The sequence below is a fragment of the Ascaphus truei genome, chromosome 10 (assembly GCF_040206685.1).
Source record: "Ascaphus truei isolate aAscTru1 chromosome 10, aAscTru1.hap1, whole genome shotgun sequence".
NCBI lineage: Eukaryota > Metazoa > Chordata > Amphibia > Anura > Ascaphidae > Ascaphus > Ascaphus truei.
This window is the reverse complement of record NC_134492.1, coordinates 20,384,073-20,401,379: the sequence shown is the minus strand read 5'-3', so window position 1 is coordinate 20,401,379 and position 17,307 is coordinate 20,384,073. Positions and strand designations below refer to the sequence as shown.

At 42.4% G+C, this 17,307-nt stretch overlaps 1 protein-coding gene across 1 annotated transcript in view; it reads right to left on the bottom strand.

Moving 5' to 3' along the window:
• The window catches only part of IPO13 (importin 13), a 39,685-nt gene that overhangs the window by 13,730 nt on the left and 8,648 nt on the right, over positions 1-17,307 (bottom strand). The window contains exons 3-11 of the mRNA XM_075616106.1: positions 9,361-9,501; positions 8,005-8,146; positions 7,165-7,331; positions 4,203-4,323; positions 2,863-3,010; positions 1,967-2,148; positions 1,473-1,499; positions 1,115-1,249; positions 420-563 (exon numbers count right to left, since the gene is read on the bottom strand). Coding sequence (XP_075472221.1) covers positions 420-563; positions 1,115-1,249; positions 1,473-1,499; positions 1,967-2,148; positions 2,863-3,010; positions 4,203-4,323; positions 7,165-7,331; positions 8,005-8,146; positions 9,361-9,501 — 1,207 coding nt within the window. The remainder of the gene's footprint in view (positions 1-419; positions 564-1,114; positions 1,250-1,472; positions 1,500-1,966; positions 2,149-2,862; positions 3,011-4,202; positions 4,324-7,164; positions 7,332-8,004; positions 8,147-9,360; positions 9,502-17,307) is intronic.

The following is a 17,307-nucleotide window of genomic DNA, read 5'->3' as shown; positions in this document are numbered from 1 at the left end:
GGAGGAGATATAATTTTTTCCCCTTTTCCTTTTTAGTTTATACTGGGTTATTAAGAAGTAAAATAAATATTATGGATGTAATGTGTTTATTCCTTTTGGCATCCCAGTTTCAATTATGAGTACTTCAGTATGAGGCGATACCTTTTTTATTTGGACTAAAAATTGATATTATAAGACAAGCTTTCAAGACTGCTCCCTCTTCCTCAGGTCAAACAAGAGCACTCTCGAAAGCTTGTCTTTTAATATCAATTGTTGGTCCAAATAAAAAAATGTGTCGCCTAATTCTGAAGTACTAATTTTCACTGCACTGGATATTGGAACTGGACTAACACGACTATTTCTACTTCATTCATAATTCGAATTAAGAATCGGTAACACAGTGTGAGCCTGGCTGGATGGAAAGGGACCTCATGACTTACTGGGTTGGGTCCCTGCACCACAGGTAGTTTCTTCACCTCGGTGGCTTCATGATCGTCATCATGATGACTGATGTCCAGTGTGGTAAAAAGGTTAGAGAGGAGACCAAGGATGTGGATTATGGCCAATTTGTTGGAAGGATTCGGCTGCAGATAAAACAGGTTAGGTTAGACACATGGGAATCCCGGCATGGGGAGGAATGGGAATGATGTGGAAATGGTAAAAGACCAAAATCGAGGGAAAAAATAAACAGATGGGCTCGCTCTTAAACTCCAAAGCATTCGGGAAATAGAAAAGATCAATTGTCCTAGGTTATGGAGGCATGAAAGCTCAGCATCATGAGGACATGGGAGAGGAGTGACTCAGGGGAAGCATGGCAAATTGAACAAATTCTGAACACGACACATAAAGCTTGGCCCCCTGCAGACGCACTTACCAGAACTCCCTCCTACTGTCTCTGAACGTTCTCGCTACCTACCAATTAGACTGTAAGCTCCTCGGAGCAGGGACTCCTCTTCCTTAATGTCTAAAGCACTTATTCCCATGATCTGTTATTTATATTATCTGTTATTTATTGGATTACCACATGTATGACTGCTGTGAAGCGCTATGTACATTAATGGCGCTATATAAATAAAGCCATACAATACAATACAATAATGCAACAGGTGAGGGAGCCAGTGAACACTGCACTCACCGTTTCATCCGCCAGTTTTTCCAGTTGCTGGATGTATGGGGTGATCAGGGAATGCAGGTTGGAGAGAATCTCTTCCACTTGCAGAGCAGAGAGCAGGAAACCCAAAGCCTGCATCAGCCACATGCACTGACTGGTCTGTGAGAAAGGGGGAAAGGTGAAGGTAAGTCTTCCGGCTACCTCATGTCAGACCTAAGGTTTTAATCCTTAAAAGCAGACAATGCCACAAAGAAACAAAAACACTCCACATCCCCAAAATGAGGCAGCCATCATCTCACACACAAACAACTCCTCTCCCACTATACACGATTCCTGTTTATCTGTACCGAGACTTGGTCTGCATTAGGGAAAAATATATTACCTTGTGAATTTGCTTCATTAACACATCCTGTGAAGAGAGGAGAGTTCTGCATTATCCCCAATTGTATGGTTCTGCTTTACTTTTAAAATAAACAAAAAAGTACAGAGCGTATTCTGAGCCTTATAAAATTAATTTAGACATTGCCAACGGAAGGGTACAATATGTCAATAATGCCCACCAGTGTAAAAGTCTATAGGAAAGCACAGAACGTAATAACGGGAAGAACGATTGCTGTGATTGCACGAGTGAGTGATCGTGTAGTATTCAGCAAGAGTGAGAACAACAGTATAGCTACTTGTTTTTGTAGTCATTTCAAGTGCCCTGCAATGCATGTAAAAGGGGAGTTAGAAAAGGGTGAAGGAGAAGGGATTTCATAAAAAGGTCACTGAAACAAATGAATAAGAGTTCAGGAATTTACAACATCTGACAAATAATCCCTAGCAGGCCAGTGAATGTGTTTTTTTAGGGGAAGTGAGGCGATTCCCAGGTTTTACCTGTGACACGGCGACTATGTTGGCAGCGTATGGGGGCAGGTCGTACTTGCATTCCCGACAGATCTTCTTCAAAGTGGACACACTGGAAATGGAGAGCTCTGGGTTCCCCAGAGCATGGAGCACCAACGGCAAAACCTTACTGATCATCACTGGGTGGTCCGCCAGCCACTCAGCCAGTGCACCTGACAACACAATTGAAAGGGAAAGGAGAGTACCTAAGGAAACTGCCAACACAGTACAAATGTGTGTCATTCACTACCACACCCACCCCCCCCATGGCATATACCCAAATATTACACTCCAAATGTAGGTAACAATCATGGAATCCTGAATGGCGTCACCATTTCGGATATGCACATTGCCTTCTACTAAAGCTCCTGTACTCCACTGACCATTTCAGGACAGACTGTGGTAAATGAACAATGTTGTCAAGTCTGTCTGTCTTTCATTACTTGGGCACTTGCTAGATATTATTTCTTTAGTTACTACTCCCCACACCCCCATCCCCTGCCAGAAAGTGGTCAAAATAATGTAATCCGTGGTCACTGTTGAAGGGCATCCTTTTTCCTGACTTTGTGATGTCATAGCATGCTGTGTCTGTTCTAGTGTAAGAACCCAGAGCATAAAGTGTCGTAAAAAAAAGTTAAAGTTAAAAAAAAAAAGGGGGGGGGACATGCCATGTATTGCATTCTCTTTTCCCAATTTTTATAATAAAGTATTTTTTTTCACCAGCTGACAAACTGCTACTTTGAAATAGGCATATTATATTATTTCTTAAAAGCCATTCCTCGTAGCCTACAAATATTACCAGATCAGGTGCACATTCTGCCACTGAAGGGTCGTTTATGACACTGTAAATGTATTCCACCCAGTGATGCACACTGCTCTTCTCTTACCAATGGTGAACATGACTGTGTCTGCAAGCTGCACATTGTTGATGTTAATTCGAGGTATGAGGCCGATGAGCCCGGGGACGACGTCTGAATAATTGACATCGATGGTCTCCGCGATGGATTGGAAGCCGTAGAGCAAAGCTTCTGTGTGCTGCAGCGACGAAACATGAATATTTTAATACCTACATTTCCTACGGCCAAACTGATTTCATGCTCTCAACATGCATTTTCTATCCGCTGTCAAAACCTACCATGGACAGGTCACAAGCAATACGTTTCTGAACCATCCCACAATCACAAAGCTTTGGAGGGAGTTCTCTTCTCATCAATAAGACCGGTTCAAGAACAAAATAAAGCCATCATGGGGGTGTTGTGCATCCAAACGTCCTATCCCACACTTGACGTCCACATTTACTGGTGCAATTCCTTAGAACACCTTAACTCTCATTCAAGTGAATACTTGAAGCAAAGCATACACAAGAAGGGCCAGGCACTATTTAGTGAACCTGGACCTTCGTGTCACAGGCATCTCAATATACAAAAAAAAAATATTTATGTTGCATGATATCTTTTAATATAAGAACCTTTACATTTGATCTTTTGTAATGAGCTTTGTTGCTGTCCAAAAATCATGTGTATTTATATATTTTTTCTTTCTAAAAAGAAATACATCATTACCGTACACCCCATCCACTTGAACCCAGTCTCCTAGTAAATATGGCTCCAAAATACTTAGCCTCCCGCTCATCCATCGCCTCAAACTTCTGTTCGCCCTCTCCATTATTCATAGGCTGTCTTTCTCCACCTCAAATCAGCCACATTGCATAATGTAGTTACACCTATATATAGCTGTTATTTTATCTAAGCTAGTCACCAAAGTATGCATTATACATAGAATAAAAATACAGCTACAAGATGATTGTATACATACCGTTCTTAAATGTGTGTAAGAGGCATCGGGACTGTACTTTTTTTTTGTTAATACATAAAACCCTGCTCTCCTTAGTCTACAAGTGCTTAGGGTCAGCCCTAAGATAAATATTACACTTTCAAGACTTTTGACCAACGCATTCTGTAATTCTTGGTAATATTTCAGACCGACAAAATATATAAAATGAGAACTAGAGAAAGTAGTCAAGCGTTGTCAATAAGTAACACGTGAAACCTGCCCCAGCTGTGCTCGTGCACTGATCTCACCGGATGCAGCGATGAAACATGCCATTATATATAGGGCAGTGTTATTATACAAGGTGTTCATGTTTCCAGCATTCAGACACTCAGAGCTATCCAGCAGGCTACTCTATAACATCCCCACAACAGATCACTGGAGGTTTACAATATACCTGCCATGATGTGGGCTGCTCCGAGGAGGTGAGAAGACGTCCAAGTTTATCGTACAAGTTACTGAGCAGCTCTGCACCCAACATCTCATATACATACATCAGTGTGTCTGATATATCCACTCTGCAAGGAGAGACATCATAAACACTACACTCTGTGCACACAACATCTCATATACATACATCAGTGTGTCTGATATATCCACTCTGCAAGGAAAGGCATCATAAACACCCCACACTGTGCACACAACATCTCATATACATACATCAGTGTGTCTGATATATCCACTCTGCAAGGAAAGACATCATAAACACCCCACTCTGTGCACACAACAGCCAACCATGATAAATATAGGAGGGGGGGGGGGGGGGAGAGAGGGGGGGAGAAACACACACACACACAATCAGTCCCTGACAATTAACCCAGTATACATCTCTCTATACATTCTTTGTGTCGGCTGAAGTTTTTGAACTCTCTTTGCATTTAGGGTCCAAATTTCACACTCATACGTGAGCATGCGCAGAATACACTGGTCGAAAACTTTCTTCTGGAGGCAGTGGAAGGTTCTCTTGAAATATGGTCTTATTTCTTCCAAATGTGCTCAATCCCATCTGTGTTCTCCTATTGATTGGATTCAAAAGGTTCCTACCCATTGTTATTTGCCGGCCAAGGTAGACAGTCTTCTAGTTCGATTCCATTTATTTAGATCTGTGCAGAGTTGACATTTGTTGAACAACACTTTGGTCTCGCTGAGATTCATACAGAAGCCCACTTTCTCACTTGCTTCAGCGAGTTCTACAATTTGATGCTGGAGGTCTTCTGGATTTGCGGCAAAAATAATGTCATCTGCAAATTGTAAGTGACTCAAATATTCACAGTTGATTTGGATTCCTTTTTCTTCCTCATCTAATTGTCTTGAACAATTCAAGTTGCTGTGAAAAGCTTCCTTGATGTGTTGACTCCCTGCCGCACTCCCTTGCTTGTATCGTCATGGTTGATGTGGCATTCTCGTAAAAGTTCTTTATAAAAATATCAATGTACGCTCCTTCAACACTTTTTTATTCTTAATGCATCTATAACCGCTGAGGTGTAGACAGAATCAAATGCTTTTTCGGAATCTACAAATGCTAAGCCGAGTGGTGGATTGTATTCATTACTTCAGGAAATCACTTCTTGTTCAACTAGGATGTGTTGTAACCACTGCGAAATCTCACTTGTTCACTAGGTTGGGCACATTGGAGTGTCTGTTGCTGTCGATTAGTGAGTATCAACGTAAAAATCTTGTAAGTGATTGGAAGTAGACGGATTGGTCTGTAATCCTTGAGGTCTGCGTCTACTTTTTTTTAGATGAAGATAACTCTGGCATTAATCCATTGTTCTGGAATTTACAGGCATACCCCGCATTAACGTACGCAATGGGACCGGAGCATGTATGTAAAGCGAAAATGTACTTAAAGTGAAGCACTACATTTTCCGACTTATCGATGCATGTACTGTCCTGCATTCGTTATATACGTGCATAAGTGATGTAAATAACACATTTGTAACAGGCTCTATAGTCTCCCCGCTTGCGCCCAGCTTCGGTACAGGTAGGGAGCCGGTATTGCTGTTCAGGATGTGATGACAGGCGCACGCGTGAGCTGCCGTTTGCCTTTTGGGCGATATGTACTTACTCGCGAGTGTACTTAAAGTGAGTGTACTTAAAGCGGGGTATGCCTGTACATGGTTCTTCTAGCAGCAGGTAAAGTGTTTTGCAAGGATTTTTCTACTTCTTCCCCATCTTCTTTCCAGATTTCAGTTGTAAGTCCATCTTCCCTGGAATCCTTCCCATTTTTCATGGATTTCATTGCTTTTGCCACTTCTGCTAGATTATGCCCTATTTTACATGTATCTGTGTTCATGTACAAATGTCATGTAGAAGTCTTCAACTCTTTTTATGATAAGTGCACAGTCTTTTATTGTTGATCCATCGTGTTTGAGTGCAATGATTTGCTTCTCCCCAACCATAAAGTAATTGTTTTATCTTCTGTAAGCGTGCGCGTGCGTGTACATATACACATAATCCAGAGTGACCTAAGTGCAAACAGTGGGGGGGAAAGAAACCCATCATGGTGTAGTATGTCAAGAAAATTGGAAAGAAATCCCCTTCATTGTATGGTCATAAACTCACAAATTTGCCACTTGTACATTAGGTTGACTGTAACCAGGAGACACAGTGATTTACAGATTCCCACCTGCACGCTCCATAGCGGCAGAGTAACACGTATAAAACACAAGTGGCAAATTTGTGAGTTTATTACCATTCAAAGAAGGGGATCTCTTTCCAATTTTCTTGACATACTACACCACAATGGTTTTCTTTTCCCCCACTGTTTGTGCCTGGGTAACTCTAGATGATGTTCTTCTCTTGTAAGGATCCAGTGTGAGGTCCTAGACTTTATTACAGCAGCAATAGTGAACAGGGACAGATTATAGTAGATTTATTTCCAGCTATTATTCACGCATATTTAAAGTACACTAAATCCACAATTTTGTTTTTTACACTCATTGCACAGGTTGATGTGTGCGCGTCATACTCCTTTTTCTGTTAAATATATATTTCTGGGTGTGTCCGTTACACTTACTCTGTGATTAGATATAGTGTGACTGACACACTGACACACTGACACACTGACACACTGACACACTGACACACTGACACACTGACACACTGACACACTGACACACTGACACACTGACACACTGACACACTGACACACTGACACACTGACACACTGACACACTGACACACTGACACACTGACACACTGACACACTGACACACTGACACACGCATCCAAGCCTAAAATATACAAAATCCTATTAGGGTGTCCTGTATATTCTACCAATAAATAGGACATGCAAGGAGAGGAAAAGCTCCACCTATCAGTCCTCACATATAATACCTCGGAGACATGGCTCATACCTATAGATGCGGAATTGCTCCTTCTCATCGGAGGACCAGGATGCGTACTCCTCATCGGCAGGGAACTGAGCTTTCTGAAGCAGCACATCTACAAGCTGAAAGTACACAGGGCGATAGACCTGCAGGTACACGGCCTGCTTCTCTGCCTCGAACGAGAGGATGTCATCCTAACAAGGGAAGAATAAGGCATTGAATATATTCTAAGCAGTCTACCGATATCAACACATTGCACTAAGCGACGTATGGGGCCCATGCATCAAGTGCCGGTACGGGTTACAGTACCCGTTCCGGCAGCAGCTCCCATGGACTTGAATGGGAGTTAATGCAGGTACGGGTGCGATAACGTGTCCCATTGTCCTTATATACCAGCCTAAATTAAAGATTATACCACTCTAAGATTAAACAGAGATCATATAGAGAAGTATTCCGTGCCACTGCCCCCCCCCCACCCACTAGGATTAACAAAGGATTAACACTGTGGGGGGGGGTCCCATTAAGAAGCATGGACCCCCCCCAGCACCATCGCGGTAGGCACCGTCTCTGGTTCCTTTGACTGCAGCACCGGAAACAGGGAGCCTTGCTACAGCTGCATGTCAACTCACACGACAATAAATACAAACCAGCAGCACAAACAAAATGATTTTATATATCAACCAACGTCACCAACCCATCCCTTGAGGCAGCTATATGCAGGTACTATGTTATATCTCAATGTCGACACTGAATAGTGGGGAAGATTCAATGTTAAATGTATTGTCTGGGATGGCATTTTATTGATTTTTTGTGGCAATAATGACCATCTCCTGAGTAGTAGCCTGAATAATACACAAGTGCACTCACCTGCAGAGTATACCAGAATGTCAAAGTGAGGGAGCTGGTGGTTTCATTGACTGGGTAATGTCCTGGGATCCCAGTGCAAAACATGATCATATTGACCAGGGCAAGGAAGCTCTGCCAGTGATCCACCTGATCCAAGAGGGCCCTGCATGAGGAATCAGAGGCATCAATGTAATAGAAAAGTAGTAGGATCATACACATACATGTGTAATACGCCTTACAATGTCTAAAGAGAGTGTGTGTGCGCGTGTCCGAGTATGAGTATGAGTGTGCGAGTATGTGTGCGAGTATGTGTGCGAGTATCTGTGTGTGTGCGCGAGTATGTGTGCGCGAATATGTGTGCGCGAGTATGTGTGCGCGAGTATGTGTGCGCGAGTATGTGTGCGCGAGTATGTGTGCGCGAGTATCTGTGTGTGTGCGCGCGTGTATGTGCGCGCGTGTATGTGCGCGCGAGTATGTGCGCGCGAGTATGTGTGCGTTTGAGTATGTGTGCGTTTGAGTATGTGTGCGTTTGAGTATGTGTGCGTTTGAGTATGTGTGCGTTTGAGTATGTGTGCGTTTGAGTATGTGTGCGTTTGAGTATGTGTGCGTTTGAGTATGTGTGCGTTTGAGTATGTGTGCGTTTGAGTATGTGTGCGTTTGAGTATGTGTGCGTTTGAGTATGTGTGCGTTTGAGTATGTGTGCGTTTGAGTATGTGTGCGTTTGAGTATGTGTGCGTTTGAGTATGTGTGTGTGGTGTGTGTGTGGTGTGCGCGAGTGTGTGTGTGTGTGCGCGAGTGTGTGCGCGCGCATGTGTGCCTATATCTCCCTAGCCATATTCCCCACAAACTTTATAATAAACTTAAAAAACTGGACTTTCTGGGTCACCTGTACAGTAACTGGGTATTCCCCCTAACCTGGGGAACCCTTATAGTTACAGGGATACTTTACCTCCCTTTGCACCATGTACCTTTCTGGGCTGTGCTGAAGCAGGGAACCCCTAGTGGTGAGTCACACAATTACAGGTAGTGCTTTTACAACAGTTGGGTCCAAGAGCTGACACTCCTGAACCCCAAAACATGGATCAGAGGTAACCAAACGGGCTTAACCTTTATTAGTGAGCCTGGCTTCAAGGAATTGAATATGCCCACCTCTCTGAATCTGAAGGAGTTAATCTCATGACCGTGTACAGTATTCAAACATGTCTGATCAGTGACTTGAGAAAAATGCAGGCCTGCATCATATGGCAAGCGTTTGAATACACATACATCTAGTAAGAACTGATGCTATGAAGATATAACCCAACCTGCAAAGATATCTACACTTCTTCCACCATCATTGCAGATTTCTGCTTTGACGCTCATATGACCCAAACATACCGAGAATGGTTCTCTCCCAGTGCCACTGCGATTCGGCAGATCCCATGTGAGGTCTCAATGTCTCCATTCTGCACAGCCTGATGCAGCTGGTCCTGCAGGCTCAGAGCCTGGGGAATCAGCTTCAAAAGTGTGTTCACATACCTGAGTCACAGAGGAAAAAGAAAGAAGAAGCTGAAAAGACTTACAGAATGATAGCTCTGCAGAAAGTACAAAAGATGCCTGTACATGATAAGTTAATTATCTCGCACCTGTGTCTTATTACCCTAAGCTACTCGCAATGTGGGTCCAGTGACCCCCCGAGTCCACCAACTCTGCACGTCAACACATTTTAGTTCAACACAACATTCCCACTAGGCTCCACAGAGTTTATAATTGGAGCCACTGATCTCACACATCTCATTAAGGAGGTGCAGAAAAGGCATTTCTGAATACAGTCCTTGAGCAGTTTGTAAAAATAGGTCATCAAAAATGTAATCATATTTAATTTCACACAGTATGTTTAAAGACAAGGACCAGATGAAGACAGGTTTGTTGTAAGGTTGTATGTGCCGTATGAAGACAGAGAGGATGGGTCCATCAAAATCCAACTGAATGACAGCAAACACCTGGTAAACTAACATTACACTGGTTAATCATATCTACAATTGTTTCTGTTATGAAAGGATTATTTTTCCATAAAAGGCTGTATTTCCATCTTTTTGGGGGCGTTTGTCAGTTTAGCGTATGAAGGAGAAATTCAATAGTACATAAATCCCTTCGCCTGTGTCATTTAAAAATATCAATAAATAAAAAGGTGCTCCAGAGGTAATACAGTTTCAAATAGTGTATAAACACATTACGGTATGTAGTTAAAAAAAAAAAATATATATCATAGCATTGAGGTTTCTCACTACAAATCAAAATGCAGCACAAGGAATGGACAAATGAGCCACTCAGGCCCTCTATCCAAGTCTTGCATGGATTGATTACAGGTTGTTTTTGTTTTTTGCTCATAACAAAGGAAAGACACAGCTTGTTCAGTGTCTCAGATTACTCTAGTTCCACTCAGCAACATAACCCCAATATTAACTGGGTCACTGGTTAGGTAACGACATGGGGAAAATCCTGCACTGGGATCTGCCTCCAAGTTCCTCGCCCCATGTTGGAGATTCACGCTCCCGACAGTTCCAGACTAACCTCTAATCCCCCCCCTAACTAACCTCAAATCCGGACTCCCTAGCCCCTACCTGAATATACCGATGTCTTAGATAAAAAACAGTATTACCCCCACACAAGCCGTACGACTGCCCCGTCAACCTCCTGCCAGGATCTGTGCATCCCTGCAGCCATACCAATCTGCTCTTTGAGCCCGAAACTAAGGCTATGCGCGAGTACATCCAGGAGACTCTACCTGCAAGTCTAGTTCTCCTGCTGGACCTGAATTCTCTTTTGTTGAGAAGATGGCTCCCTAAGGATATGTATTGATTGTTCAGATCCTGATAAACTCACGATAAAAAAAACAAAAAAAAAAACACATACCCGCTGCCTCTGATTTCTGAACATCTGCAAGGTGCAACCATTTTTACTAAATTGGATCTACACGGCGCTTACAATCTCATCCGGATTTGGGAAAGTGACGAGTGGAATATTCGAGATGGCCATTACGAATATCAAGTCATGCCCTTTGGCTTAAGCAATGCTCCTGCGGTATTTCAAGACAAACAAAATCTTTGATGACCTCCTGAATCTCTTTGTTATAGTCTACCTCGATGATATACTTATAGTCTCCTATTCACTGGTCGAACACCGGGCACAGGTCAGGCAAATGCTACAAAGACTGAGAAAACCACTTCTATGCCACGTTAGAAAAGTATCAATTTGAATGAAAAAATTGATCTTCCTGGGTTATATCATCTCCTCCAATGGCCTGGAAATAGACCCAGTTAAGGTGGCACCAGTTCTTGAATGGCCTTTACCTATAGGTTTCAAGCCCATACAACGCTTCAACTATTACAGCCGCTTTATCAAAAATGTTCGCCGTGTGGTAGCTCCTATCATGATGCTGAAAAAAAAAAAAAAAAACGTTCCCTCCAAAATGGACTCCCAAAGCCCCTGCCGCCTTGCAGAAACTCAAAACAGCAATTTTGTCGTCACCTATCCTGATTCATACCAATCCAGCCAAGCCTATTGTCCTTGAGGTCGACGCCTCTGAAAGGGGGGCAGGAGTAGTTCTCTCTCCATGTGAAGACTTTCAAGAAAGATTACACCCCTGCACCTTTTCTAATAAGTTTTCTGCTGTGGAGAGAAATTATGACATCAGGAACCAAGGGCTCCTCGCCATCAACATGGCACTCAAAGAATGGCATTATCTTTTGGAATGAACTAGTCCACGGGTCACAATTCGCACCGACCACAAAAACATGGAATACACTTAAAGGAGCTAAGGGACACGCCAGGCCAGATGGGCGCTGTTCAAATTTTATAATCTCCTTTCATTTGAGCTTGAATATTACCAAGGCTGACGCCGTATCCAGACAATTCTCCCCTGAAAAAACAGCTGACACTGATAAGGGCACCGTTGTTCCCCCTGCCTGCATTATCGCCTCGGTTCATCCCCAGTTAAAGAAGATTCTTCTAGCACAAATCGGAAGTTCCTGCTAAACCACAGGTACTTCCTTCAAGACTCTACATACCTTTGCAAAGAGGTTCTATGCTGGAAACACCAATCTAAGTTCATCAGCCATCCCAGAGGGAAGAAAACGTCTGAATATTTATCACTCACTGGTGGCCTGTGGCTTACTCCTACCACAGCCAATCCCTAACCGTCCGTGGAACCATTTGGCAATGGACTTTGTGGAACTGCCAACCTCTCAAGGCATGACTATTCTAGTAGTGGTCGATCGCTTTACTAAGCAGGCTCATTTAATTCCCCTGAAAAAAATTACCCTCCTCCTCAGAACTTTTCATCGGGGACATCTTCGGCTTGCACGGGGTAACCTCGGAGATAGTCTCAGACCGAGGATCGCAGCTTGTTTCCAAGTTTTTAGAGCATTCTATAGCTGAATGGGAATTTCTCTCCATTTCTCCTCAACTTACAATCCACAGTCTAATGGCATAACAGAAAGGAGCAACAAGTTATTGCAACAGTTCTTTCATTGCTTTGTATGCGAACAGAAGGATAATTGGGCGGAACTGCTCCCTTTCTTCGAGTTTGCACTAAACTACTTAAAACACAACTCTTCTCAAGAATCCCCATTCTTCTGTGCTTATGGATACCACCCTGCCGTCCTTTTGTCCCCTGTTGTGCCCTCTGAGAGCCCATGGTGGATCTCGAATTCCAGGACCTCTGGAAACAGGTCCACACCTCTCTCGCTAAACCGACCGTTCTACAGGAGGGACACGTCGATAAATGCAACCACCTCAAAGTAGGTGATCTGGTCTGCCTCTCCATCTGGAATATTTGCCTCAAGCTACCCTGAGCAAAGCTCAGTCCCAAGTACATTGGTCCTTATAAAATTCTGAAGCAAACCAAACCTGCAGCTTTCAAAATTGGAACTCCTGCCAGCCTAAGAATATCATATGTTTTTCATGTTTCTCTCCTCAAAGCATACATTCGAGATTCCTTCTCTTCCCCTCCCAGCTTTGTGATACTGGAAGGTCAGGAGGAATTTGAGATACAACAGGTTTTGAACTCCAGGAGCTTTCGTGGAAATATCCAGTATCTTGTGCATGGGAAGGGATATAGCGCTGAGGAACGATCTTGGGTGGATTCCAAGGACATCCACGCCCCATTCATGGTCCGAGGTTTTCACAGAAAATGTATCCTCAAGCCTTTCTTGGGTCGCTCCCTAGAGAGGGTACGATGAGGCTTTGGCACCAGTGCCCCCTCTGAAGCCACAACATCCATCTTGTTCCTTGGCAGTCCTTTAGCCACTTCTGCCCACACTGAGGCTGCAGGGGCCATCTTGGTCACTGGCACCCTGCATACATATTTAAAAAAAAAAAAAAAAAAAAAAAGGAAGGGGGAGAAGAAGGTAGGACTTCCTCCAGGATGTTGCCAGAGCATAGTTCATGTCTGGCTCCTGTGTTTCTGTTGATCTTCACCCTGCCTTGCTTCCAGCATGTGACCCCGATCTTGCACCTCTGCCTCGACCAATACCTGTGACCCCGACTATTCTATTCTCGATTCAGAACTCTCTCTCGGTTCAGGTCGGTGATCTATATCCTACCTCAGCCTTGCGAGTCACTTTCTGTTTAGAGACGAGCATCGTTACAATCTGTTTATGTAAAAAGGGATGAAGCAGACATCCTTTACTCTCCACCCCTCAATAATAGCAGCACCCTTCTCCCCCGAAGGATCGGTTTCCTCCCTCCCTCCTAATTCTTTTCCTATCCCCATCTCTGATATTCAGTGATAGGTGAATATTGATTTTTTTTACATTTATTGTACAGATACACTAATTTGGAAGGTATATAGCTTTTAACATTAATTTTAAAAAAAAGTGAATGATTTTTTTTCTCCCTATTGCACAGATATTGATCGCGATAAATATGGTTCACAATAAGGGGCCTATGCAGAGAGCAGCGAATTTTAAAATTGGCGAATTTATTAAAAAGTAGCTTTTTTGGAGAGTTTTATTCTCCATATGCAGAAAAGTGCGAATTCTGCTATGTTTAACATGGATGCGTGTGGCGAGTTTAAATTGGCGAGATGCGCGCTTCAGAAATGTGTTAAAACAAATTCGCGCCTTTTTTTTTCCCTTTGCAATGGCCGCGAGCGGCAGTTTTTTTTGGCGAGGCAAAACGGAGACAATCGCGCCATTTTATTGGCGCGAACAGCCGCTAGATGCCGTTCGCGCCTCTCTGCATACGGATATTTTTTAAACTGGCGAGATTGCGGTTCTCGCCAGCCGCGAGGCGAGTTTTACAAATAGAAAAGAAAAATTGGCGCGTTTTTCGGAAATCTCCATTTTCTGCTGTTTTCTGCGCGATTATCTCCAAAAAATGGCGAATTTCGAAAATTCGCTGCTCTCTGCATAGGCCCCTAAATGTCTTAATATTGCTAATGTGGGAATTTTGTTTTGTAATTGCCCAAGTCTAGATGAACCAAACATTCCTGTCCGTATCACTCACTCTTCATATCAGAGGGATGTCTGAGATGAGCAACCTCTCTTTTGTATCTGTCACAGTAGTAAACAGTGGCGAGAAAAAGTTTGTGAACCAGCTCAGCATTTTCACAAATTTCAAACCTAAAATGTTATTAGATCTTAATCTAAGTACTAATAATAGATAAAGATAACCTGAGCAAATTACACAAACATGATACTTTTTCAACATTTATTTATCCACAAATGATTCAACATTCAATACCAATGTGTGAAAAACTATGTGAACCTTTCGATTCAGCACCTGGTGGCGCCCCCTTGAGCAGCAATAACTTCAACTAAGCGTTTCCTGTAACTGCTCGTCAGTCTCACACATCGGTTTTGAGGATTTTTGGCCCATTCCTCCTTACAGAACTGCTTCAACTCAGTGACATGAGGGCTTCCTTGCATGGACAGCTTGCTTCAGGTCCTGCCACAACATTTTGCTGGGATTTAGGTTCGGACTTTGACTAGGCCATTCTAAAACGCAGAATTTCTTCTTTGGTAGATCTACTTGTATGTTTAGGAACATTGTTTTGCTGCATGACATTCACTTAAAGCTGCAGTTCAGGCAATATCCTGCATGTGTGTTTTTTTTTTAATAAATCTGTTCTGTAGTAAGAAAGAAAATGCTAAAAGTATTTTGTTTTAAAAAAACAACAACTTTGAAAGACCAATTTTCTTGTATTCTATTTTAACAAGCATGCTTGTTCCTATAGCAACGATTTACATTCCCCATATTTAAAGATGTCGCCAAACTTTGCCGATCAATAGACGGAGATCGAATTAACCGGCAGCTATGCAGTTTTTTTTAGGTAAGTAGAGATTGCCCAGATAAAACTATTGAAGTTAAAAAAAAAAAAAAAAAAACGGGAGCCTGAACTGCAGCTTTAAGCTTCCAGGATGGATGGCCCGACATTCTCCTCTAGAATCGTCTAATATAATGCAGAAATCATGGTTGTGTCAATGATGGCAAGCCGTCCAGGTCATGAAGCAGCCCCAAACCATCACACTCCTACCCCCATGCTTGATGGTTGGGATAAGGCTCTTCTGTTCGAACGTAGTGTTTGTTTTTTGCCAAAAATAACGTTTCTCAGAGGCCAAAAGCTCAACCTTTGTGCTCTTTGACAAACTTCAAAACGGGCAGCAATTGTTTTTTTTTTCTTTTAAATAGAGAGCAGTGGTTTCCTCCTGGCTATCCTTTGGGATCAGGGGGAATGGGCCAGATGGAGAGGTTACCCCTCGAAACGTCGCCCCCCTAGTTTGCTTTCCTTTTTCCATTTTGTGTTTTTTTCCTTTTGTTTCATGTGTTTTTTTCCCCCCTTCTTCTTTCCCCTCTACTTTAACTTTTTCCATGGTGGTATTAATTCTCTCATTGGCGCATTGGCTATTGTTGCTATAATTTCAGTTTATTATTAGTGTCATTAAATTATTCATATTCCCTACACTGGTATTCGTTAGTATCTGTAGCTGTGAGACAGAGAGTGCTGGTACTTTTGGTTTGTTAGTACTTGCGAGGGGAATTAGGGTCCCTTCCTGTTCCGTGCACTCTGCAACCTTGCTGAGTTTTTCAGTCAGAGTGCTGTCTATCACCCCCCTTTCTGCCAGTCTTTTTCTTATAGTCATGAACACTCACATTAGCCAAGGCGAGAGTGGCCTGCAGATCCTTGGATGTTACTCTGGGGTTCTTTGTGACTTCCTGGATGATTTACCAGTTTGTTCTTGGAGAGATTTTTATAGGGATGACCGCTCCTGGATAGAGTGACTGTGTTCTTTTATAGACTAACAGTGGATAGGTGGAGCCCCAAAACCTTAGTAATGGTTTTGTAACCCTTTCTAGACCGATGAGCATCAATAACTGCTTTTCTGAGATATCTTTTGATCCTGGCATGACATGTTTCCATGCACCTGTATGGTGAAAGCCAAATTCACAAAGTTTCAGATCTTTATATAGGATTCGATCTCCCAAACTCACACCTGAAGATCTACCTAATTATATAAAACAACGAACAGAGAAAAGAAATCTAGTTTTGGGCACTCAATACATCTGATGGGTGAAATATGAGAAAATGAAAACAAACTTTAATAAACCTCTATAAAAATGTTGGGGAATGAAACGAGTATTAAACGCTTGAATCCTAATTTCTGAACATGTAATGCCAGGTTTGGATCAACAATATATATTATGTTGTTCCAAATACCTACCTATGGAGCACCTACATCACCATTACATCACATTATTTGACAGTTGCGGGGGTTCCTTATTAGTACCTAATTATATAAAACACCTGCTTCTAATAATCCCCTTTAAATTGAATTGATAAAACCAGGGTTTCACTTACTTTTGCACATACGCTGACCCTTAATTACTCATTGTTTGTTTAATTCATACATCATTGTTTCAAAGACATGGAAATGGTTAATATAAACCGTATTGAATATTTAAGAAAACACTGGTTTTGATTCAAGAAGGTCACCATGCAAAAACTATGGAATCTCCGTAATTATCATTGGGGTTCACACCTTTTCTCGCCACTGTAACAGAACAATAAGCTATCTGTAAGGTCTATGGTGCTTATCACTCTACAGAGTGCACAGATAGTTAAACAGAAAAATCAAAACAAGGTATCGTCACCAACAAAACCACTTCACAGCTGCATGGAGCGTACAGACTAATACACAATTGTTAACTGTTTAGAAAAGAAATACAGATAAGTATTTAACTATATAATTTGTCATATTGGATGTAGCACCGAGGCTGTTTGTTTTGTTGTATACATGGAGGTCACAATCACAGTAGCACCCTTTTTGCACAAATATATAT